The sequence below is a fragment of the Carcharodon carcharias genome, chromosome 29 (assembly GCF_017639515.1).
Source record: "Carcharodon carcharias isolate sCarCar2 chromosome 29, sCarCar2.pri, whole genome shotgun sequence".
Classification (NCBI taxonomy): Eukaryota; Metazoa; Chordata; class Chondrichthyes; order Lamniformes; family Lamnidae; genus Carcharodon; species Carcharodon carcharias.
Window position 1 is genome coordinate 10,429,512 of NC_054495.1, and position 24,122 is coordinate 10,453,633.

General features: G+C 55.9%; 1 protein-coding gene across 1 annotated transcript in view; it reads left to right on the forward strand.

Annotated features, from left to right (window-relative positions):
* arhgef1b (Rho guanine nucleotide exchange factor (GEF) 1b) overlaps positions 1 to 24,122 on the forward strand; it is a 206,319-nt gene that overhangs the window by 145,018 nt on the left and 37,179 nt on the right. Inside the window, exons 13-16 of the mRNA XM_041176896.1 lie at positions 3,739 to 3,906; positions 8,945 to 9,086; positions 14,323 to 14,334; positions 16,038 to 16,190. Coding sequence (XP_041032830.1) covers positions 3,739 to 3,906; positions 8,945 to 9,086; positions 14,323 to 14,334; positions 16,038 to 16,190 — 475 coding nt within the window. The remainder of the gene's footprint in view (positions 1 to 3,738; positions 3,907 to 8,944; positions 9,087 to 14,322; positions 14,335 to 16,037; positions 16,191 to 24,122) is intronic.

Genomic DNA, 24,122 nt, shown 5'->3' on the forward strand with positions numbered 1-24,122 from the left:
TAGGGGCTGGAGGAGGTTACAGAGATAAGGAGGGTTGTAGGGTCTGGAGGAGGTTACAGAGATAGGGTCGTAGGGGCTGGAGGAGGTTACAGAGATAGGGAGGGTTGTAGGGGCTGGAGGAGGTTACAGAGATAGGGAGGGTTGTAGGGGCTGGAGGAGGTTACAGAGATAGGGAGGGTTGTAGGGTCTGGAGGAGGTTACAGAGATTGGGAAGGTTGCAGGGGATGGTGGAGGTTACAGAGATGGGGGGGTTGTAGGGGCTGGAGGAGGTTACAGAGATAGGGAGAGTTGTAGGGGCTGGAAGAGGTTACAGAGATAGGGAGAGTTGTAGGGGCTGGAGGAGGTTACAGAGATAGGGAGGGTTGTAGGAGCTGGAGGAGGTTACGGAGATAGGGAGGGTTGAGACCATGGTGGGGAGTGTAGAAGATGAATATTACAGTTATTTGCTGCCCTACTGGGAGATGGTGTCGGTCAGCGAGCACTGGGGGTGTTGAATGAATGGGACTTGTAGTAAGTTGGGTGGTGGGGTAGACCAGTTAGGGATGGAGGGCGGAAAGCCAGACAGGAATGTGTTGGAATAGCCCAGTGTGAAGTTAAAAAAAAGTCTCGGGTGAGGGTTTCCGCAGCGGATGAGCTGCAGCAGGCGTCGATAAGCTGTTTTAGAGATATTGACTGAGGGATAAATATTGGCCTCACGGCAGCAAGGAGAACTCCCCCTTTCTCCAGCTAATAGCGGTCAGGAGATCCACCTGACAGGGTAGAGGGATCTTGGTTTCATGTATGAAACCTGGCCCTTCTGACAGTGCAGCACTCCCTCAGTACTGACCCTCTGACAGTGCAGCACTCCCTCAGTACTGACCATCTGACAGTGCAGCACTCCCTCAGTACTGACCATCTGACAGTGCAGCACTCCCTCTGTACTGACCCCCAGACAGTGCAGCACTCCCTCATTACTGATCCTCTGACAGTGCAGCACTCCCTCTGGTAGTGAACTAGGCAGGTGCCGCTTGTACTGGAACCTTCCTGGTCAAAGTGTGGCTGTGAGTTGAGTGTTTGCAACCTCGCAGTGCCCAGAGCCTCGCAGTGCCCACAGCCTCGCAGTGCCCAGAACCTCGCAGTGCCCACAGCCTTGCAGTGCCCACAGCCTCACAGTGCCCACAGCCTCGCAGTGCCCGCAGCCTCGCGGTGCCCCGAACCTCACAGTGCCCACAGCCTCACAGTGCCCAGAACCTCGCATTGCCCAGAACCTCACGGTGCCCACAGCCTCGCAGTGCCCAGAACCTCGCATTGCCCAGAACCTCACGGTGCCCACAGCCTCGCAGTGCCCACAGCCTTGCAGTGCCCAGAACCTCACAGTGCCCAGAACCTCGCAGTGCCCACAGCCTCGCGGTGCCCAGAACCTCACAGTGCCCACAGCCTCGCGGTGCCCAGAAACTCGCAGTGCCCACAGTCTCGCAGTGCCCAGAACCTCGCGGTGCCCACAGCCTCGCAGTGCCCAGAACCTCGCACTGCCCACAGCCTCGCAGTGCCCAGAACCTCGCAGTGCCCACAGCCTCGCAGTGCCCAGAACCTCGCAGTGCCCACCGCCTCGCGGTGCCCAGAACCTCGCAGTGCCCACAGCCTCACAGTGCCCAGAACCTCGCGGTGCCCACAGCCTCGCAGTGCCCAGAACCTCGCAGTGCCCACCGCCTCGCGGTGCCCAGAACCTCGCAGTGCCCACAGCCTCACAGTGCCCAGAACCTCGCGGTGCCCACAGCCTCGCAGTGCCCAGAACCTCGCAGTGCCCACAGCCTCGCAGTGCCCACAACCTCGCGGTGCCCACAGCCTCGCAGTGCCCAAAGCCTCGCAGTACCCAAAGCCTCGCGGTGCCCACAGCCTCACGGAGCCCACAGCCTCACAGTGCCCACAGGTCTCGCAGTGCCCAGAACCTCGCAGTGCCCACAGCCTCGCAGTGCCCACAGCCTCGCGGTGCCCACAGCCTCGCGGTGCCCAGAACCTCGCGGTGCCCACAGCCTCACAGTGCCCACAGTCTCGCAGTGCCCAGAAACTTGCAGTGCCCACAGCCTCGCAGTGCCCAGAACCTCACAGTGCCCAGAATCTTGCAGTGCCAACAGCCTCACAGTGCCCAGAACCTCCCAGTGCCCACAGCCTCGCAGTTCCCAGAACCTCGCAGTGCCCACAGCCTCGCAGTGCCCACAGCCTCGCAGTGCCCACAGCCTCGCGGTGCCCAGAACCTCACGGTGCCCACAGCCTCGCAGTGCCAGAACCTCACAGCGCCCACAGCCTCGCAGTGCCCACAGCCTCACAGCGCCCACAGCCTCGCAGTGCCCAGAACCTCGCAGTGCCCACAGCCTCGCAGTGTCCACAGCCTCGCAGTGCCCACAGCCTCGCGGTGCCCACAGCCTCGCGGTGCCCAGAACCTCGCAGTGCCCACAGCCTCGCAGTGCCCACAGCCTCACAGTGCCCAGAACCTCGCAGTGCCCACAGCCTCGCAGTGCCCACAGCCTCGCAGTGCCCAGAACCTCGCAGTGCCCAGAACCTCGCAGTGCCCACAGCCTCGCAGTGCCCAGAACCTCGCAGTGCCCACAACCTCGCAGTGCCCACAAACTCGCGGTGCCCAGAACCTCACAGTGCCCACAGCCTCGCAGTGCCCACAGCCTCGCAGTGCCCAGAACCTCACAGTGCCCAGAACCTCGCAGTGCCCACAGCCTCGCAGTGCCCAGAACCTCGCAGTGCCCACAGCCTCGCAGTGCCCAGAACCTCGCAGTGCCCACAGCCTCGCAGTGCCCAGAACCTCGCAGTGCCCACCGCCTCGCAGTGCCCAGAACCTCGCAGTGCCCACAGCCTCACAGTGCCCAGAACCTCGCGGTGCCCACAGCCTCGCAGTGCCCAGAACCTCGCAGTGCCCACAGCCTCGCAGTGCCCAGAACCTCGCGGTGCCCACAGCCTCACAGTGCCCAAAGCCTCGCAGTGCCCAAAGCCTCGCAGTGCCCACAGCCTCACGGTGCCCACAGCCTCACAGTGCCCACAGTCTCGCAGTGCCCAGAACCTCGCAGTGCCCACAGCCTCGCAGTGCCCACAGCCTCGCGGTGCCCAGAACCTCGCGGTGCCCAGAACCTCGCGGTGCCCACAGCCTCACAGTGCCCACAGTCTCGCAATGCCCAGAAACTTGCAGTGCCCACAGCCTCGCAGTGCCCAGAACCTCACAGTGCCCAGAATCTTGCAGTGCCAACAGCCTCGCAGTGCCCAGAACCTCCCAGTGCCCACAGCCTCGCAGTGCCCACAGCCTCGCAGTGCCCACAGCCTCGCAGTGCCCCCAACTTCGCAGTGCCCACAGCCTCGCAGTGCCCACAGCCTTGCAGTGCCCACAGCCTTGCAGTGCCCACAGCCTCGCGGTGCCCACAGCCTCGCGGTGCCCAGAACCTCACGGTGCCCAGATCCTCGTGGTGCCCAGAGCCTCGCGGTGCCCACAGCCTCGCAGTGCCCACAGCCTCGCAGTACCCACAGCCTCTCAGTGCCCACAGCCTCGTAGTGCCCACAGCCTCGCAGTGCCCACAGATTAATGGAGCCTGACCTCACCTCAATACGATCAGCAAAAACATTGGGGCAGTCTTATCACACGAACACCCAGTCACCTGCTAGTGTTCACCTCTGCGCCCCACCCTCACAGCCAGCAGCCAGCTCTAGAAAACCAGAGGGTCATTAAGCTGACGTTCCGGTCTCTCCTCCATCCACAAGTGAAAGCAGCTGTCGACCGGAAGAATTCCAGCCATGCGGTCAAATCGCAGCTCGACTCCATCACCGGCAGGCACAAGGCCAGCGGAGCATCGCTCGATGTGTCCGAGATCAGCGGGACCTCTGGGACCAGTCAGGCACTCCCCAGGGAAGACTCGGAGTCTGACATAGGTAAGCAGTGTAAGGGAGCTGGGTTAACATCAGTACAGATACAGTCAGTAACACAGGGTGCTGGAGGAGAGGGGTTACAGAGTGACAGTGTGAGGGAGCTGGATTAACATCAGTAGAGATACAGTCTGTAACACAGGGTGCTGGAGGAGAGGGGTTACAGAGTGACAGTGTGAGGGAGCTGGATTAACATCAGTAGAGATGCAGTCAGTAACACGGCGCTGGGGGAGAGCGGTTACTGAGTGACAGTGTGAGGGAGCTGGATTAACATCAGTTGAGATACAGTCAGTAACACAGAGTGCTGGGGGGAGAGGGGTTACAGTGTGACAGTGTGAGGGGTTACAGTGTGACAGTGTGAGGGAGCTGGATTAACATCAGTAGAGATACAGTCAGTAACAGAGGGCGCTGGGGGAGAGGGGTTACAGAGTGACAGTGTGAGGGAGCTGGGTTAACATCAGTAAAGATACAGTCAGTAACCCCGGGTGCTGGGGGGAGAGGGGTTACAGAGTGACAGTGTGAGGGAGCTGGATTTACATCAGTACAGATACAGTCAGTAACACAGGGCACTGGGGAGGGAGAGGGGTTACTGAGTGACAGTGTGAGGGAGCTGGGTTAACATCAGTAGAGATACAGTCAGTAACACAGGGTTCTGGGGGAGAGGGGTTACAGAGTGACAGTGTGAGGGAGCTGGATTAACATCAGTAGAGATACAGTCAGTAACACAGGGCGCTGGGGGAGAGGGGTTGCAGAGTGACAGTGTGGGGGAGCTGGGTTAACATCAGTAGAGATACAGTCAGTAACACAGGGCACTGGGGGAGAGGGGTTACAGAGTGACAGTGTGGGGGAGCTGGGTTAACATCAGTAGAGATACAGTCAGTAACACTGGGTGCTGGGGGAGAGGGGTTACTGAGTGAGAGGGAGCTGGATTAACATCAGTAGAGATACAGTCAGTAACACAGGGTGCTGGAGGAGAGGGGTTGCAGAGTGACAGTGTGAAGGAGCTGGGTTAACATCAGTAGAGATACAGTCAGTAACACAGGGCACTGGAGGAGAGGGGTTACAGAGTGACAGTGTGAGGGAGCTGGATTAACACCAGTACAGATACAGTCAGTAACACAGGGTGCTGGAGGAGAGGGGTTACAGAGTGACAGTGTGAGGGAGCTGGGTTAACATCAGTAGAGATACAGTCAGTAACACAGGGCGCTGGGGTGAGGGGTTTCAGAGTGACAGTGTAAGGGAGCTCGGTTAACATCAGTAGAGATACAGTCAGTAACTCAGGGTGCTGAGGGAGAGGGGTTACAGAGTGACAGTGTGAGGGAGCTGGGTTAACATCAGGATAGATACAGTCAGTAACACAGGGCGCTGGAGGATAGGGGTTACAGAGTGACAGTGTGAGGGAGCTGGGTTAATATCAGTAGAGGTACAGTCAGGAACACAGGGTGCTGGAGAAGAGGGGTTACAGAGTGACAGTGTGAGGGAGCTGGGTTAACATCAGGATAGATACAGTCAGTAACACAGGGCGCTGGAGGATAGGGGTTACAGAGTGACAGTGTGAGGGAGCTGGGTTAATATCAGTAGAGGTACAGTCAGGAACACAGGGTGCTGGAGAAGAGGGGTTACAGAGTGACAGTGTGAGGGAGCTGGGTTAACATCAGGATAGATACAGTCAGTAACACAGGGCGCTGGAGGATAGGGGTTACAGAGTGACAGTGTGAGGGAGCTGGGTTAATATCAGTAGAGGTACAGTCAGGAACACAGGGCGCTGGAGAAGAGGGGTTACAGAGTGACAGTGTGAGGGAGCTGGGTTAACATCAGTAGAGATACAGTCAGTAACACCGCGTGCTGCGGGGAGAGGGGTTACTGAGTTACAGTGTGAGGGAGCTGGTTTAACATCAGTACAGATACAGTCAGTAACACAGGGCGCTGTGGTTACTGAGTGACAGTATGAGGGAGCTGGTTTAACATCAGTAGAGATACAGTCATAACACAGACCGCAGTGGTTACTGAGTGACAGTGTGAGGGAGCTGGTTTAACATCAGTAGAGATACAGTCAGTAACACAGGGCGCTGGAGGAGAGGGGTTACTGAGTGACAGTGTGAGGGAGCTGGATTAACGCCAGTACAGATACATTCAGTAACATAAGGCACTGGGGTTACTGAGTGACAGTGTGAGGGCATTGGTTTAACATCGGTAGAGATACAGTCAGTAACACAGGCGCTGGGGGAGAGGGGTTACTGATTGACAGTGTGAGGGAGCTGGATTAACATCAGTAGAGATAGTCTGTAACACAGGGTGCTCGGGGGAGAGGGGTTACTGAGTGACAGTGTGAGGGAGCAGGATTATAATCAGTAGAGATACAGTCAGTAACACAGGGCGCTGGGGGGAGAGGGGTTACTGAGTGACAGTGTGAGGGAGCTGGATTATAATCAGTAGAGATACAGTCAGTAACACAGGGTGCTGGGGGGAGAGGGGTTACTGAGTGACAGTGTGAGGGAGCTGGATTAACATCTGTACAGATACAGTCAGCAACACAGAGCACTAGGGGGAGAGGGGTTACAGAGTGACAGTGTGAGGGAGCTGGGTTAACATCAGTTGAGATACAGTCAGTAACACAGGGAGCTGGGGGAGAGGGGTTACAGAGTGATAGTGTGAGGGAGCTGGGTTAAAATCAGTAGAGATACAGTCAGTAACACAGGGCGCAGTGGTAACTGTGACATTGTGAGGGAGCTGGATTAACATCAGTAGAGATACAGTCAGTAACACAGGGAGCAGGGGGAGAGGGGTTACTGAGTGACAGTGTGAGGGAGCTGGGTTAACATCAGTAGAGATACAGTCAGTAACACACAGCGCTGGGGTGAGGGGTTTCAGAGTGACAGTGTGAGGGAGCTGGATTAACATCAGTAGAGATACAGTCAGTAACACAGGGTGCTCGGGGGAGAGGGGTTACTGAGTGACAGTGTGAGGGAGCAGGATTATAATCAGTAGAGATACAGTCAGTAACACAGGGCGCTGGGGGGAGAGGGGTTACTGAGTGACAGTGTGAGGGAGCTGGATTATAATCAGTAGAGATACAGTCAGTAACACAGGGTGCTGGGGGGAGAGGGGTTACTGAGTGACAGTGTGAGGGAGCTGGATTAACATCTGTACAGATACAGTCAGCAACACAGAGCACTAGGGGGAGAGGGGTTACAGAGTGACAGTGTGAGGGAGCTGGGTTAACATCAGTTGAGATACAGTCAGTAACACAGGGAGCTGGGGGAGAGGGGTTACAGAGTGATAGTGTGAGGGAGCTGGGTTAAAATCAGTAGAGATACAGTCAGTAACACAGGGCGCAGTGGTAACTGTGACATTGTGAGGGAGCTGGATTAACATCAGTAGAGATACAGTCAGTAACACAGGGAGCAGGGGGAGAGGGGTTACTGAGTGACAGTGTGAGGGAGCTGGGTTAACATCAGTAGAGATACAGTCAGTAACACACAGCGCTGGGGTGAGGGGTTTCAGAGTGACAGTGTGAGGGAGCTGGATTAACATCAGTAGAGATACAGTCAGTAACACAGGGAGCAGGGGGAGAGGGGTTACTGAGAGACAGTGTGAGGGAGCTGGGTTAACATCAGTAGAGATACAGTCAGTAACACACGGCGCTGGGGTGAGGGGTTTCAGAGTGACAGTGTGAGGGAGCTGGATTAACATCAGTAGAGATACAGTCAGTAACACAGGGAGCAGGGGGAGAGGGGTTACTGAGTGACAGTGTGAGGGCATTGGTTTAACATCAGTAGAGATACCGTCAGTAAAATAGGGCGCTGGGGTTACTGAGTGACAGTGTGAGGGAGCTGGTTTAACATCAGTAGAGATACAGTCATAACATAAGGCACTGGGGTTACTGAGTGACAGTGTGAGGGCATTGGTTTAACATCAATAGACATACAGTCTGTAACACAGCGTGCTGGGGGGAGAGGGGTTACTGTTGACAGTGTGAGGGAGCTGGATTAACATCAGTAGAGATACAGTCAGTAACACAGGGAGCAGGGGGAGAGGGGTTACTGAGTGACAGTGTGAGGGCATTGGTTTAACATCAGTAGAGATACCGTCAGTAAAATAGGGCGCTGGGGTTACTGAGTGACAGTGTGAGGGAGCTGGTTTAACATCAGTAGAGATACAGTCATAACATAAGGCACTGGGGTTACTGAGTGACAGTGTGAGGGCATTGGTTTAACATCAATAGACATACAGTCTGTAACACAGCGTGCTGGGGGGAGAGGGGTTACTGTTGACAGTGTGAGGGAGCTGGATTAACATCAGTAGAGATACAGTCAGTAACACAGGGAGCAGGGGGAGAGGGGTTACTGAGTGACCGTGTGAGGGCATTGGTTTAACATCAGTAGAGATACCGTCAGTAAAATAGGGCGCTGGGGTTACTGAGTGACAGTGTGAGGGAGCTGGTTTAACATCAGTAGAGATACAGTCAGTAACACAGGGAGCAGGGGGAGAGGGGTTACTGAGTGACAGTGTGAGGGCATTGGTTTAACATCAGTAGAGATACCGTCAGTAAAACAGGGCGCTGGGGTTACTGAGTGACAGTGTGAGGGAGCTGGTTTAACATCAGTAGAGATACAGTCATAACATAAGGCACTGGGGTTACTGAGTGACTGTGTGAGGGCATTGGTTTAACATCAGTAGAGATACAGTCAGTAACACAGGGCGCTGGGGGAGAGGGGTTACTGATTGACAGTGTGAGGGAGCTGGATTTACATCAGTAGAGATACAGTCTGTAATACAGCGTGCTGGGGGGAGAGGGGTTACTGTTGACAGTGTGAGGGAGCAGGATTATAATCAGTAGAGTTACAGTCAGTAACACAGGGCGCTGGGGGGAGAGGGGTTACTGAGTGACAGTGTGAGGGAGCTGGATTAACATCAGTAGAGATACAGTCAGTAACACAGGGTGCTGGGGGGAGAGGGGTTACCGAGTGACCGTGTGAGGGAGCTGGATTCACGTCGGAGCGGTAACCGTGTATCATTAACACTATCCTTCTGCTTGACTCAGGTCACCCCTTGAGCAGCTCGAGACCAGGGAATGAGAACCAGCCCTTTCCTGACTCCGGAGATGGCAGCCTGCGGACAGGAGCCTCGAGTGAGCAGGTGCCCGGAGGAGAGCACGGGCCGGAGGAGGGAGCCGAGAACGAGAGGTGAGACCCCGCGGCCTGATGGTGGGTCAGTTTGTGTGGCTTTGCTGCCGCTGGTTTGTGTGGACCCAGTCTTTAACATTGCTGTGCTCCTGTCGTGCCTTTGTGTGATTGTCCGCCGCCGTTCTCCAGGAGGTGAGCAAAGTTGGGCAGCTCCCTTGGGCGCCTCAGTGCTGACAGAGCCAGAGTCCAGGCCCTGCCCTGCGCCGTGTCTGCTGGTCAGCCGCACTCCCTCTGCCCTCGGGGTCCCTGAGGGGAGCCACTTACGCTTCCTGACTCCCACCAGCTGAGGGGGGGACACCGAGACCCCCCTATACGTTCGGAGATTTGTGTCCTCAGTCGGGACTCTGGAGCTGGTGAGGGTCTGGGGGCACCAGTGGGCACTGGGCGTGTGTCTTGTCCGTGCCCCCTTTACGTTGTAGGTGATCGGAGGATGGGAATTGATCTGGCTCCCTGGCATTCTCTGATTCCCACTCATCTGCTGTTGCTGCCGCCGCTGCTCAGCCTATTCCCTGTGAGTATCTCTCTCTCTCTCTGTCTCTCTCTCTCTATCTCTCTATCCCTGACCTTACCCCCCCCCAACGCTGCAGTCCCGTCAAAAAGAAACCTCGCCTGCCAGCTTCTCCCTCCCAACCACCCGTGGATCCTGCACCCCCCTCCCCCCCCCCACCACCGGCGCTGCCACTCCTGGGCATGGTGGGGAGTGGGTGGAGAGGGACACTCCGTGAGAGCTTAGTGCCCCTCCTCGCTGACCCGAGCAGCGGTGGGCTGAGAGTGGGACGCTCGCTGGCCCTCCCTGTTCCTGCGCCCTCCCTCCCTCCCTCCCTCCCTCGCTCGCTCGCTCGTGCTGTCCTCTGGCAGCTATGGAAACAAAGCGGATCATGCACAGCTGTTACTTGTTTGACCGAACTGTAGAGGGTCCGTGTGCAGAAATCGCTGGAAGCTTTAGTGCCTAGGAATGGAAGATAATCGAAATCCCAGTGCAATGTCAGCCCTCATCTCCAGGGGGTGGGAGTGACGTCACAGCTGGACAGAGCTCTGGTTAGACCCCCTCCCGCCCTCTGGAGTGTAACAGTGTTCAGGCTTGGGCAGCGCATCTGAGGAGGGACATACTGACCTTGAAGGGGGCACACAGCGCAGAACGATAGCCGACCTTAAAGGGTTAAATCGGAGGGGTGGGGGGGGGTGGTGGTGGGTGGGTTGCACACACGCGGCTTGTATTCCCCTCGATTTCCCTCGATGGGGGGGGGGCGACCTAATCGAGGTGTTTAGGAATATAAGAGATCAGAGCACAGGGGCAGCAGGAGGCCATTCAGCCCCTTCCAGCCTGCTCCACCATTCGATAAGATCCGATGGTGGGGGGGGGGGGCGGAGGGCGGTCTCAGCTCCACTTTCCTGTCTGCGTCCCCCACCCACCCCATCCCCGGTGACCCTTGACTCCCTTGCCTGACTCGGTCGTGAATCAGTTCACTGACTCGGCCTCCAGTGCTCCCTGGGGAACAGAATTCCACAGGGGAAAGACCCCCCCCCCACCCCTTGTGAGGGTAAAAAATTCTCCTCCTCTCCGCTAATACTGAATGTGCTCCCCCCCCCCACTAGCTCTAGTCGTCCGTACGAGAGGGAACATTCTCCCAGTATCCACCTGACCAAAGCCCCCTGACAATCATTGTGTTTCAATAAGATTCCCCCTCATCCTTTTGAACTCCAATGGCGACAGGCCCAGCCTTTTCAACCGAGCCTCGTAAGGTATCCCCTCGATGCCAGGAACTTCCTCCTTCAAACAAGGAAGACAAAAAGCTGTGCAGGGTCCTCCAGATGTGGCGTCGCCAAGGCCCCTGTACAGCTGCAGTAAAACACCCCCACTTTTATACTCCATTTCCCTGCACCTCCGCCAACCGCCCCCCCACCCCCCCCGCCACCAAACCCCAACAGGGGACTGATGGATTCACTCGGGTGGATGGAGAGGAACTGTCTCCTCTGGCGGAGGGGGGGATAGGGGGTTTTGGGGATGTGCGGGACAATCCGGGAACAAGGGAGCCAGGAGACACTGCGCGCCAGGGGGGCTGCGCAGTCGCTTGAAACTTTCCAGACCCCTGGAAGTTGGAAGAGGAACGTTGCTGGGAATCGTTGTGTAAAGTGGCAGCCAGGGCAGGTGGAAGGGAGCGGACCCTGGGCAGCGCCAGAGGAAGGCGCTTGGGGAGATTGTGGGTGGGATGGGAGCGCCAGCCCCTGCAAAGCCCCCCTACCCCCCCCCCCACCCCACCCCCATGCTCTGTGTGACTTTCCCGGCTGTGGGTTTCCACCGATACATTTCAGATGGTTGACCCCCTCGCTCGCTCCCCGATTTGGTGGTTACCCTTGCGACCCACGGGCCCTGCACCGGCCGGGTTCAGAGGGCACTGCCCCCCCCACTCCATCCCGTGCTTGGCAGTCTGCCATCTGGAATAGATCGAGTGTGATTCCCCCCCTGCAGCCCGTTCCCCTCCCCCCCCAAACCCCGGGTCTTGTGTGGCCTTTGCAGTGTCAGCTTTGTGTGTAGCCTTATCATAGAGTGTGATCTAACCCTATTAACACAGCGGGCCAGGCTGTCAGGGGCGGGGGGGTGGTTGTTGGGGGGAGTGTGGTGTTAAGGGGCTTTTGGGAGAGAACAGGACCTCTGGCTGGGGATGCACGGGGTAAATGGGCTGAGCTCCTGGCCTCAGCCCACGCGTCAAGAGTGGCCACGCTGCTCTTATCCCGAAGGGTTCCTGTATCCCAGTGAGTCAGCTCCCTCGAAAGGACAGCGAGAAGAAGGCAGGGACACCGTACCCTTGCTAAAGTGCGTCCCATTTGTGAGATGTGGCAAATGCAGGAGGGTGAGAGAGAGAGTGTGCATGTCTGAGGGCCTGAGCAAGAGGGTGAGAGCGTGTGTGTGTGTGACCTCGAGAGTGTGTGTGTGTGTGAGCGGGTGTGAGCGTGAGAGCATGCGCAAGTGTGTGTGAGCGCGAGAGCCTGTGCGTGCATGTGAGCGCGAGAGCCTGTGCGTGCGTGTGAGCGCGAGAGCCTGCGCGTGTGTGTGTGTGAGCGCGAGAGCCTACGTGTGAGTGTGAGCGCGAGAGCCTGCGTGTGTGTGTGTGAGCGCGAGAGCCTGCGTGTGTGTGTGTGTGAGCGCGAGAACCTGCGTGTGTGTGTGTGAGAGCGCGAGAGCCTGCGCGTGTGTGTGAGCGCGAGAGCCTGCGCGTGTGTGTGAGCGCGAGAGCCTGCGCGTGTGTGTGAGCGCGAGAGCCTGCGCGTCTGTGTGAGCGCGAGAGCCTGCGCGTCTGTGTGAGCGCGAGAGCCTGCGCGTCTGTGTGAGCGCGAGAGCCTGCGCGTCTGTGTGAGCGCGAGAGCCTGCGCGTCTGTGTGAGCGCGAGAGCCTGCGCGTCTGTGTGAGCGCGAGAGCCTGCGCGCATGTGTGAGCACGAGAGCGTATATGTGAGCGCGAGAGCGTGTGTGTGAGTGTGCGTGCATTTGTGAGCGCGAGATCGCGCATGCGCGTGTGTGAGCGTGTGTGTGCGTGTGTGAGCGTGAGAGCCTGCGCGTGTGCGTGAGTGCGTGTGTGAGCGCGAGAGCCTGCGCGTGTGTGTGCGCATGTGAGCGCGAGAGCGTGCGCGTCTGTGTGAGCGCGAGAGCGTGCATGTCTGTGTGAGCGCGAGAGCGTGCGCGTCTGTGTGAGCGCGAGAGCGTGCGCGTCTGTGTGAGCGCGAGAGCGTGCGCGTCTGTGTGAGCGCGAGAGCCTGCGCGTAATTGTGAGCGCTAGAGCCTGTGCGCGTGTGTGAGCGTGAGAGCCTGTGCGCGTGTGTGAGCGCATGTGTGAGCGCGAGAGCATGCGCGTGTGTGAGAGCGTGAGAGCATGCGCGTGTGTGTGAGCGCGAGAGCATGCGCGCGTGTGTGAGCGCGAGAGCATGCGCGTGTGTGTGAGCGCGAGAGCATGCGTGTGTGTGAGCGCAAGAGCATGCGCACGTGTGAGCGCGAGAGCATGCGCGCGTGTGTGAACGTGAGAGCATGCGCGCGTGTGTGAGCGCGAGAGCATGCGCGCATGTGTGAGCGCGAGAGCATGCGCGCATGTGTGAGCGCGAAAGCATGCGCGTGTATGTGAGCGTGAGAGCATGCGCTAGTGTGTGAGTGCGAGGGCCTGCGCGCGTGTGTGTGAGCGTGAGAGCATGCGCAAGTGTGTGTTAGCGTGAGAGCATGCGCAAGTGTGTGTGTTCGCGAGAGCCTGTGCGTGTGTGTGAGCGCGAGAGCCTGTGCGTGTGTGTGAGCGCGAGAGCCTGCGCGTGTGTGTGAGCGCGAGAGCCTGCGCGTGTGTGTGAGCGCGAGAGCCTGTGTGTGTGTGTGAGCGCGAGAGCCTGTGCGTGTGTGTGAGCGCGAGAGCCTGCGCATTTGTGTGCGCGAGGGCCTGCGCGTGTGTGTGAGCACGAGGGCCTGCGCGTGTGTGTGAGCGCGAGAGCCTGTGTGTGTGTGTGAGCGCGAGAGCCTGTGCGTGTGTGTGAGCGCGAGAGCCTGCGCATTTGTGTGCGCGAGGGCCTGCGCGTGTGTGTGAGCACGAGGGCCTGCGCGTGTGTGTGAGCGCGAGGGCCTGCGCGTGTGTGTGAGCGCGAGAGCCTGCGTGTGTGTGAGCGCGAGTGCGAGCGTGAGTGCCAGCATGTGTGTGTGTGTGTGTGTGTGAGCGCGAGAGCCTGCACGTGAATGTGTGGGGATGTTACTGGAACCAAATAGTTCAATACAGAGAGCTGAGGAAATCCCCCCCACCCCCACCCGCCCGTACCCCTCCCCCCCACCCAGCCACCTCACCGTCAACTTGTGGGGCTGCGGCCGGTGGGCCGAGGCGAGGAGGTGGGACCAGAGCAGGCTGCAGTCGGGGAGAGAGACCTGGGCCTGGGAGCACACGGAAAGAGTCAGCATCCTCCCCGGAGACTGGCTGTGCCCTCGTGTGGTCCAGCCACTGAACCCAGAGGTCACACTCAAACCTGAGCAAGTGAACGATACCAGCGCCTCAAACCGAGGTGGGGGGGGGGTGGGGGGAAACGCAGCCTGGAAAAGTGGGGAGGGGAGTTGAAATGGCCAGCGTTCCTCCGTTCACTGGACCCGGCTGCTGAAGTGCCTGCGAGTGACCTGCGCAGGTTCCCCAGGGCCCCTCCTTGGCCCCCCCCCCCCCCCCCGCCTCTCTCTCCCTCTCTCAATGTCCTGATATTAATGGCTTGCAATGCTCTGTCCACAGAAGGAAACTCAGGTTGGTGGTGGTGGTGGTGATGCATGTTTCTTCTTCACTGGGGAGGCACATGGGCTGTGCTCTAGTGCTAAAGAGAGCAGGTGACGTGACTGTAAATGTCTGACGTGACGCGCAGGTCAGGATAAGTATTGCCAAGGCCGACCCAAACCCCCACCCCCACCTCGTATCGCCATCCTCCTCCGGGCCCCACACGGAGTGAGCCTCGTCTCCTCACCTCACACTCACCTCACAACCCCCCCCCCCCCCCCCCCACCCACCACCCTCACCCCCTCCCACAGGCTTCCCGTGGCCCCCACCCCCCCCTTCCAACCGGACCCTGTCCTGTCACTACCCCATGCACCACCCCACCACCCCCCCCCCCCACCACCCCTCCCCTCCAACATCCCCGTGAGTCCTGGCTGGACAGCAGTGGGGACATTCCCGACGGAGAGATACCTGGAGGCCGGGCCTGACAGCCTCCCCGCCCACGACACCCCTCACTGCCCTCACCGTCCCTCCTTCCCCCCCCCCCCCCCCCCCACCCCACCGCCCACCGCAGCTTGGTCCTGGCCTGGAACTGGCAGCCAGCAGCTCAGACCCTAACTCCGAGAGGCCCCTTCACTCAGGCCCGAGGCCTGTCACTCGCTTGGAGCTGGAGCGCCCTCAGATCGGCCTGGTGATCCAGGCTGGCGGTGCCATCGCCGTGTCCGAGCTCTCTCCTCCCACCGCCACCACCCTCCCCACCCCCCACCCCCCGCGTGGCCTGCCCGCACCCCCCCCCCCCTCCTCACCCCCTCCCCTCCTTCCCCATCTCACCCACACTCTGGTCAGGAACTCTCCTTTCCCCTGTTAGCCTGCGTCGGGCTCTCTCTCTCTCTCTCTCGCTGTGTCTGTCTCTGGCTCTCTGCACTCGTTCTCTCTCTCTCGCTCTCTCCTACCCCTCTCGCCTCGTTCCTTCCATTCTCTCCAACTTCCTATCTCTTCCTGCCTCCACCTGGTCCCTCCACCCTCCTCCTCCTCCTCCTCCTCCTCCTCCTCCTCCTCCTCCTCTCCCCTCACCCCAGCCCTCTCTTTCTTTCCCCCCTCATCACCGCTCCACCCTGGCCCTCACCCCAAACCCCGCCCACCCTTACCCATCTCTCTACCCCCCTCTCCTTACACCCCTACCCGCCCCCCCCTCCCTACCCGCCCCCCCTCCCTACCCGCCCCCCCTCCCTACCCGCCCCCCCCTCCCTACCCGCCGCCCCTCCCTCCCTACCCCCCCTCTCCCTACCCCCCCTCTCCCTACGCCCCTCTCCCTACCCCCCTCTCCCTACGCCCCTCTCCCTACCCCCCCTCTCCCTACACCCCCTCTCCTACCCCCCCTCTCCCTACACCCCCTCCCTCCCTACACCCCGATCTCCCTCCCTAGTCCCCCCTCTCCCTCCCTAGTCCCCCCTCCTTCCCTAGTCCCCCCTCTCCCTCCCTATTCCCCCCTCTCCTTCCCTAGTCCCCCCCCCTCCCTCCCTAGTCCCCCCTCTCCCTCCCTAGTCCCTCCTCTCCCTCCCTAGTCCCCCCTCTCCCTCCCTAGTCCCCCCCCTCCCTCCCTAGTCCCCCCCTCTCCCTCCCTAGTCCCCCCTCTTCCCCTCCCCCCGCCCTCCCTACTCCCCCCCCCCGCTCCCTATGTGTGATGAGCTCCGTGCCAGGGGTGACAGGTTCTTTTCCCTTTTCCTGCCACTGTAAAGACTGCCAGCGAAGCTGCGTCGCTCGGAGAGCCTGCGCACCTACAGCGAGCGCCGACGCTCTAACAAAGGAACAGCCAAGGGCAAGCAGCCACGCTCCCGGAGCGACGTGGATATCCAGGCAGCCGCCACAGCCAGCGACCTGCAAAGCCAGAAGTACGTGCCAACATTTCACTGGGTCTGGGGAAGCGAGCCGGAGCCTCAGAGGGAGCAATACACCCCCAACCACCCCCTACCCCGGCACTGACAGCAACCCTCGGCCGTCTATTCAAAGCAGCGAGCCATCATTCCGACAGCTGGCAGCGAGGGGCGGTGCGGCTGAGGGATACGGGGTGACGGTGGGATTGAGGGATCTGGGTAGAAGGTGGGATTGAGGGATCTGGGCAGAAGGTGGGATTGAGGGGTCTGGGCAGAAGGTGGGATTGAAGGATCTGGGCAGAAGGTGGGATTGAAGGATCTGGGCAGAAGGTGGGATTGAGGGATCTGGGCAGAAGGTGGGATTGAGGGATCTGGGTAGCAGGTGGGATTGAGGGATCTGGGTAGAAGGTGGGATTGAGGGATCTGGGCAGAAGGTGGGATTGAGGGATCTGGGCAGAAGGTGGGATTGAGGGGTCTGGGCAGAAGGTGGGATTGAAGGATCTGGGCAGAAGGTGGGATTGAAGGATCTGGGCAGAAGGTGGGATTGAGGGATCTGGGCAGAAGGTGGGATTGAGGGATCTGGGTAGCAGGTGGGATTGAGGGATCTGGGTAGAAGGTGGGATTGAGGGATCTGGGTAGAAGGTGGGATTGAGGAATCTGGGTAGAAAGTGGGATTGAGGGATCTGGGTGGAAGGTGGGATTGAGGGATCTGGGTGGAAGGTGGGATTGAGGGATCTGGCTGGAAGTGAGATTGAGGGGTTTGGGGAGAAGGTGGGATTGAAGGATAAAGGGAGAAGGTGCGGTTGAGGGGTATGGGGAAAAATTGGGATTGAGTGATTATGTGGAGAAGGTGGGTTTGAGGGGCAAGGGGAGAAGGTCGGATTGAGGGGCATGGGGAGAAGGTGGGATTGAGGGGGATGAGGGGAGATGGTGGCATTGAGTGATTTGGGGAGAAGGTGGGTAGTTGGGATTTTGAGTACAAGGTGGGCAGGTTGTGGGAGCTCAGGATAAATTGGGTAGGTTGGGTTTGGGATGATCTAACTGTTAAGTAAAAATTCTTTCTCCGCTGTTACATGTTGCTGCATTGCGAATATGATGAACCTCATGGAGTGCAGCTCGCGGGCAGATGGAGTCTGTCCCAGGGACATTCAGCACTCTCGTTTGTTTAGTTTTCTGGAAGTGATTAATATTTGATGCAGCATTTGGGACTTGGTATTGTTGTGATAGCTGTTCACTCAATCTGGTGTGTTTCTTAGCTTCCGTTCCCTTTGTGACAACTTTTCCCTTTCTAATTGTCTCTGCTGTTTGCACCTACTGTTAGTCCGTCACTGAAATAAGGTCTGGTGTGTATGGCAACAGCAACTTGCCCTTTATAATCGCGCCTTTAATGTTGTAAAATGTCCCACGGCGCATAAATTGGACAAAATTTAATACCGAGCCACAAAAGGAGATAAGAGGATAGGTGACCAAAAGCTTGGCCATAGGGGTCAATTTGAAGGAGCATCTTAAAAGAGGGGAGAGAGAGAGAGACGGAGAGGTTTAGGGAGGGAATTCCAGAGCTTAGGGTCCAGGCAGCTGAAGGCTCGGCCGCCAATGAACGTGTCTGGGAAGTTCTAAATGACTTTAGAGGAAGCAGTGGTCTGGCGCATCGGCCACAGGCGTGTGAGTGTGTGTCCGTGTGTGTGTCTGTCCGTGTGTGTGTCTGTCTGTGTGAGTGTGTGTCTGTGTGAGTGTGTGTCTGTCTGTCTGTGTATGTGTGTCTGTGTCTGTGTGTGTGTCTGTGTGTGTGTGTCTGTGTGTGTGTGTCTGTGTGTGTGTGTCTGTGTGTGTGTGTCTGTGTGTGTGAGTATGTGTGTGTGTCTGTCTGTGTCTGTGTGCATGTCTGTGTGCGTGTCTGTGTGCGTGCATGTCTCTCTGTCTGTCTGTGTCCCTCTGTGTGTGTGCCTGTCTGTGTGTGTGTGCCTGTCTGTGTGTGTGTGCCTGTCTGTGTGTGTGCCTGTATCTGTATCTGTGTCTGTGTGTCTGTGTCCCTGTGTGTGTGTGTCTGTGTCCCTGTGTGTGTGTGTGTGTGTGTGTATGTCTGTGTGTGTGTGTGTCTGTGTGTCTGTAACTGTGTCTGTGTCTGTGTGTGTGCTTTTGGCCAGCATCCATTTAAAAACAAAGTTGTGCATGAAAGCTGCAAAGCTGTCGTTAAACCGAGAACCGGAGCTGGGCGAGATGAAGAGAATTGTGTGTTTTTTTTAAACCCAGTGAGTTGTTGTGATGTGCTGCCTGCAAGGAAGGTGGAAGCAGACTCAGTAGTAACTTTCAATAGGGAATTTGATAAATATGCTTAAAAAGGAACATCGGAACAGGAGGAGGCCCCTCGAGCCTGTTCCGGCATTCAACTAGATGAAGGCTCATGTGTATCTTAACCCTCTCTACCCCGCCTTGGCACTGTAACTCTTAATTCCCCTTGCCCAGTAGAAAATCTGTCAGTCTTGGTTTCGACCTTTTCTGCTGACCCTCAGCCTCAACAGCTTTTCATACACTCACAGACGTTTACAGCACAAAAGGAGACCATTCGGCCCATCGTGTCTACGCTGGTCAACAAAAATCTGACCACACCAATCTCTTTTTCCAACGCTGGGCCCATAGCCCCGGAGGCTATGGCAACACAAGTGACTATCTAAATGCTTCTGAAATGTTACGAGAGTTTCTGACTCAACCACCCTTTCAGGCAATGAGCTCCAGACTCCCACCACCCTCTGGGTGAAAAAGTTTCTCCTCAACTACCCTCTTAGCCTGCTACCTCTCAACTTAAGTCTATGCCCCCCCTGGATATTGACCCCTCTACTAATGGAAAAATGCCCCTCATAATCTTATACACCTCCATCAGGCCCCCTCTCAACCTTTACCCACCTTTTTGTTGGGATTAGGAAGAGAGTTCCAGATTTGCACTTCCCCTCGTGTGAAGAGGTACTCCCTGGTGTCACTCTGAACTGCCTGGCTTCACTTTAAGATTCTGTCCCTTTGTTTCTGGACTCCCCACCCATTCCACCCCCACCGCCCCCCCCCCCCCCCCCCCCCCCCACACACACACACACACACACACACACACACACACACAACCTCCCATCCTCCCCACCTCCCACACCACCCCCTCGCACCACCAAAGAAAATAGTTTCCCTCTCTCAATCCGACCAAATCCTTTAATCATCTTAAACTCCTCGATCAGATCACCCCTGAATTTTCGACACGCGAAGGAATGCAAGTCTAGTCCACGCAACCTATCCTCTCCAATTTTAACTTTTTGTTTAAGCCCACCGCAGACCCTCCCTCTCCCACCCCCGCCCCGTCAGACATCATTCTGGTGAAGCTGCACCCCTCCAACATCTGCAAGGCTGAAGGGAAAAGGACAGTGGGGTGGTTGGGGGGGGGGGCGCGGGGTGGGGTGGTTGGGGGGGTTAGTGTGGGGCTAATTAAATTGCTCTTTCAAAGAGCCAGCACAGGCACGATGGGCTGAATGGCCTTCACCCATCATGGTGCGGCCTGCCAGCCCTGTGCAGCCTGACCACCTGTGTTGCCCCACGCCAGGCACCACGTGAAGTGACCCCACAGGGTCAAGGATGCAAGTCGTCCGCAGAAGCAGTCAATTCATTTCGACCAGAAGGCATCCTTACAGCCGGCGCTTTCCAGATGATAACAATTCCTGGCGGGAAAGAAATTCCCATCTCCCCCCTCTGGCTCCTTCACCGATTCTCTTCAATCTGTGTCCCTCTGGTTACCAACCCTCCTGACACTGGGAACAGTCTCTCCTTATTCACTCTATCCAAACCCTTCATGATTTTGAACACCTCGATTTAAATCCACACCCACCCCCCCCCCCCCACCACCCCACTTCACCTGCTCTGCTCTGAGGAGAACAATCCCAGTCTCTCCGCATGAACTGAACTCCCTCATCCCTGGAGCCTTTCTGGAAAACCTTCTCTACCCCCCCTCCAGCTGAGGCCCAACTGGTGTTTAATTCTGATCTTGTCACAACCCGTGAAACAGTTAAACCGACAGCAAAGCAGAAAACCACCGAGTCCCTCCACACGTGGGCCAAGTCAGGTGTTATTGGTTGGGGGGGTGGGTGGGGGGTGGGTTGAGGCTGAGTAGCCTCAAGTGCCCTGTTCTCCACATGCTAGCGCGCCTTCACCCTCACCCTCGCTCTCGCCCTCCCTCTCGCCCACCCCCCCACCCCTCAAAACCACCCCTGGTTCTCGTCCCACCCCCCCACCCTGGCTCTCGGCCCGCTTGCCCTGTCTCTCCCTCGTACACACAAGCATACGTACAAATAAGGAGCAGGAGTAGGCCATTCAGCCCTTCGAGCCTGCTCCGCCATTTACTAAGATCGTGGCTCATTCCATCCTAACCTGAAATCTGCATCCCGCCTACCCCCCAATAACCTATCACCCCCTTGCTTACCAAGAATCTATCCACCTCTGCCTGAAAAATATTCACGGACTCTGCTTCCGACTCCTTTGCAGGAAGAGAGTTCCAAAGACTCACCACCCTCTGAGAGAAATTTCACCCCATCTCATTTTTAAACGAGCAACCCCTTATTTGTAAACAGTGACCCCCTAGTTCTAAATTCTCCCACAAGTGGAAACATCCTCTCCACATTCACCCTGTCAAAACCCCCTCAGGATCTTAAAGGTTTCAATCAAGTCACCTCTTACTCTTCCAAACTCCAGTTGATACAAGCCTAACCTGTCCAGCCTTTCCTCATAAGACAGCCGGCCCATTCCAAGTATTGGTCTAGTGAACCTTCTCTCAACTGCTTCTACCACATTTACACCCTTCCTTAAATAAGGAGACCAATACTGTACACAGTGCTCCAGATGTGGTCTCACTAGTGCCCTGTACAACTGAAGCATAACCTTCCTACTTTTGTATTCATTTCCCCACGCAATAAATGATAACATTTTACTAGTTTTCTAATTACTTGCTATACCTGCATACTAGCCTTTTGTAATTCACACACTAGGACACCCAGATCCCTCTGCATCTCAGAGCTCTGCAGTCTCTCACCATTTAGATAACATGTCTCTCTTTTGTTCTTCCTGCCAAAATGAAAAATTTTGCATTTTCCCACATTGTACTCCATCTGCCAGATCTTTGCCCACTCACTTAACCCGTCTATGTCCCCTTGTAGCCTCCTTATGTCCTCTTCACAAGTTAGCTTTTCACCTATCTATGTGTCGTCAGCAAATTTGGCAACCATCCCATCCCACCCATCCCTTCATCCAAGTCATTTATATAAATTGTAAACAGTTGAGGTCCCAGCACTGATCCCTGTGTCACACTACTCGTTATATCTTGCCAACCTGAAAAAGACCCATTAACACCTACCCTATAGCCCGTACACTGAGATGGTCACCTCGCAGCTAAAGAGTGCACAGGCCGAAAGGGAATCGGTGACCAGTGGACAGAGTAAAAGCATTAGGCAGGTAGCGCAGGAGTCCCTGGGGTCCATCTCCCTCTTCAACAGAATTCCCATTTTGGATACTGCTGGGGGTGGGGGAGCTGGTTTGTCAGGGGAGTGCAACAAGAGCCAGGTCCGTGACACCATGAGTGGCTCAGCTGCACAGAGGGGGAGAAAAAAGAGAGGGAGAGCAATAGTGATAAGGGATTCTATTGCAAGGGGGACAGATAGACAATTCTGTGGCTGCAGACGTGACACCAGGATGGCGTGTTGCCTCCCTGGTGACAGGTTCAAGCATCTTACTCAGCGGCTGAAGGACATTCTGAAAGGGGAGGGTGAACAGCCAGAGGTCGGGGTCCCCATCGGTCATAGGTAAAAAGAGGGATGAGGTCTTGAAAGCAGAATATAGGGAGCTAGGAAACCAATTAAAAAGCAGGACCTCAAAGGTAGCGATCTCAAGATTACACCCAGTGCCACCAAGCTAGCGAGATCATGAATAGAACAGACCAGATGAATGCATGGCTGGAGTGATGGTGTAGGAGGGAGGGGGATTTAGATTCCTGAGGCATTGGGACCGATTCTGGGGAAGATGGGATCTGTACAAGCTGGACAGGTTGCACCCCAGCAGGACTGGGACCAATATCATCACAGGGGTATTCATTAGTATGGTGGGGGAGGGTTTAAACTAGACTGGCAGGGGGATGGGAACCTGGATGGGGAGACACAAAGAGAGGGAAACAAAGATAGAAATGAAAGTCAGAAAAGCAGAAAGTAAAAGTGGATAGCAGAGGAAACAAAGGATAGCAGCAAATAAGGCCATAGTACAAAAAAAAATGTTTAAAAATGTTAAAAAGACAAATCGAAAGGCACTGTATCTGAATGCACGGAGCATTCGCAATAAGGTAGGTGAATTAACAGCGCAAATAGATGTAAACGGGTACGATATGATTGCGATATGATGGCTGCAGGGTGACCAAGGCTGGGAACTGAATATTCAAAGGTACTCAATATTTAGGGTGGACAGGTTAAAAAGGTAAAGGGGGTGGTGTGGCATTGTTAGTTAAGGATGAAATCAGTGCAATAGTGAGAGGGGATATTGGCTCAGAAAATCTAGAGGTCGAATCAGCCTGGGTGAAGCTAAGAAGCAACAATGGGTGGCAACATTAGTGAGAGTTGTCTCATAGGCCTCCAAACAGTAGTGACAAAGTAGGGGGTGACATTAAAGGATGCTACAGTAATTATGATCCACTCTAATCTATATAGAGACCAGGCAAACCACATTAGCAATAATACTGTGGCGAATGAATTGCTACAGCGTGCGCGAGATGGTTTTTTAGACCAGTGTGTCGAGGAACCGACTAGGTAACAGGCGCTCCTAGAATTGGCATTGTGCAATGAAAAGGGTTTAATTAATACTCTTAAATAGAAACAAAAAAACTGCGGATGCTGGAAATCCAAAAAAAAACAGAATTACCTGGAAAAACTCAGCAGGTCTGGCAGCATCGGCAGAGAAGAAAAGAGTTGACGTTTCAAGTCCTCATGACCCTTCGACAGAGAAGAAAAGAGTTGACGTTTCGAGTCCTCATGACCCTTCGACAGAACTGAAGTTCTGTCGAAGGGTCATGAGGACTCGAAACGTCAACTCTTTTCTTCTCCGCCGATGCTGCCAGAATTGCTGAGTTTTTCCAGGTAATTCTGTTTTAATTAATACTCTTGTCGTGTAGGGTCCTTTGGGGAACAATGGCCATAACTTGATAGAATTCTTCATTAGGATGGAAAGTGAAGTAGTCCGATCTGAAACTGGGGTCCTAAGTCTTAACAAAAGAAACTATGAAGGTATGAGGTCTGAGTTGGCTAAGATATTTTGGGGAATGCCATTGAAGGACATGACAGCGGATTGACAATGGCTGATATTTAAAGAACGAATGTATGCATTGCAACAATGATACATTCCTTTCTGGTGCAAAAACACAACAGGATAAACTGCCCAACCATGGTTAACAAAGGAAATTAAGGATAGTATTCGATCCAAAGAGGAGTCAGATAAAGTTACTAGAAAAAGTAGCAGGCCTGAAGATTGGGAGCAGTTTAGAATTCAGCACAGTAGGACCAAGAGATTGATTAAGAGGGAAAATATAGTGTGAGAGTAAACTTGCAAGGAACATAAAAGCAGACTGTAAAAGCTTCTATTATTATGTGAAAAGAAAAAGATTAGTGAAGACAAATGTCGGTCCCTTACAGTCTGAAACGGGAGAATTTATAATAGAGAACAAGGAAGTGGCAGAGCAATTAAACAACCACTTTAGTCCTGTCTTCATGGAGGAAGACACAAATAACTTCCCAGAAATACTAGGGACCCCAGGGTCTAGTGAGAAGGAGGAATTGCAGGAAGTTTGTATCACTAAAACAATAGTGCTGGAGAACTTAATGGAACTGAAAGCTGATAAATCCCCAGAGCCCAATAATCTACCAGTCACTAAAAGAGGTGGCCATGGAAATA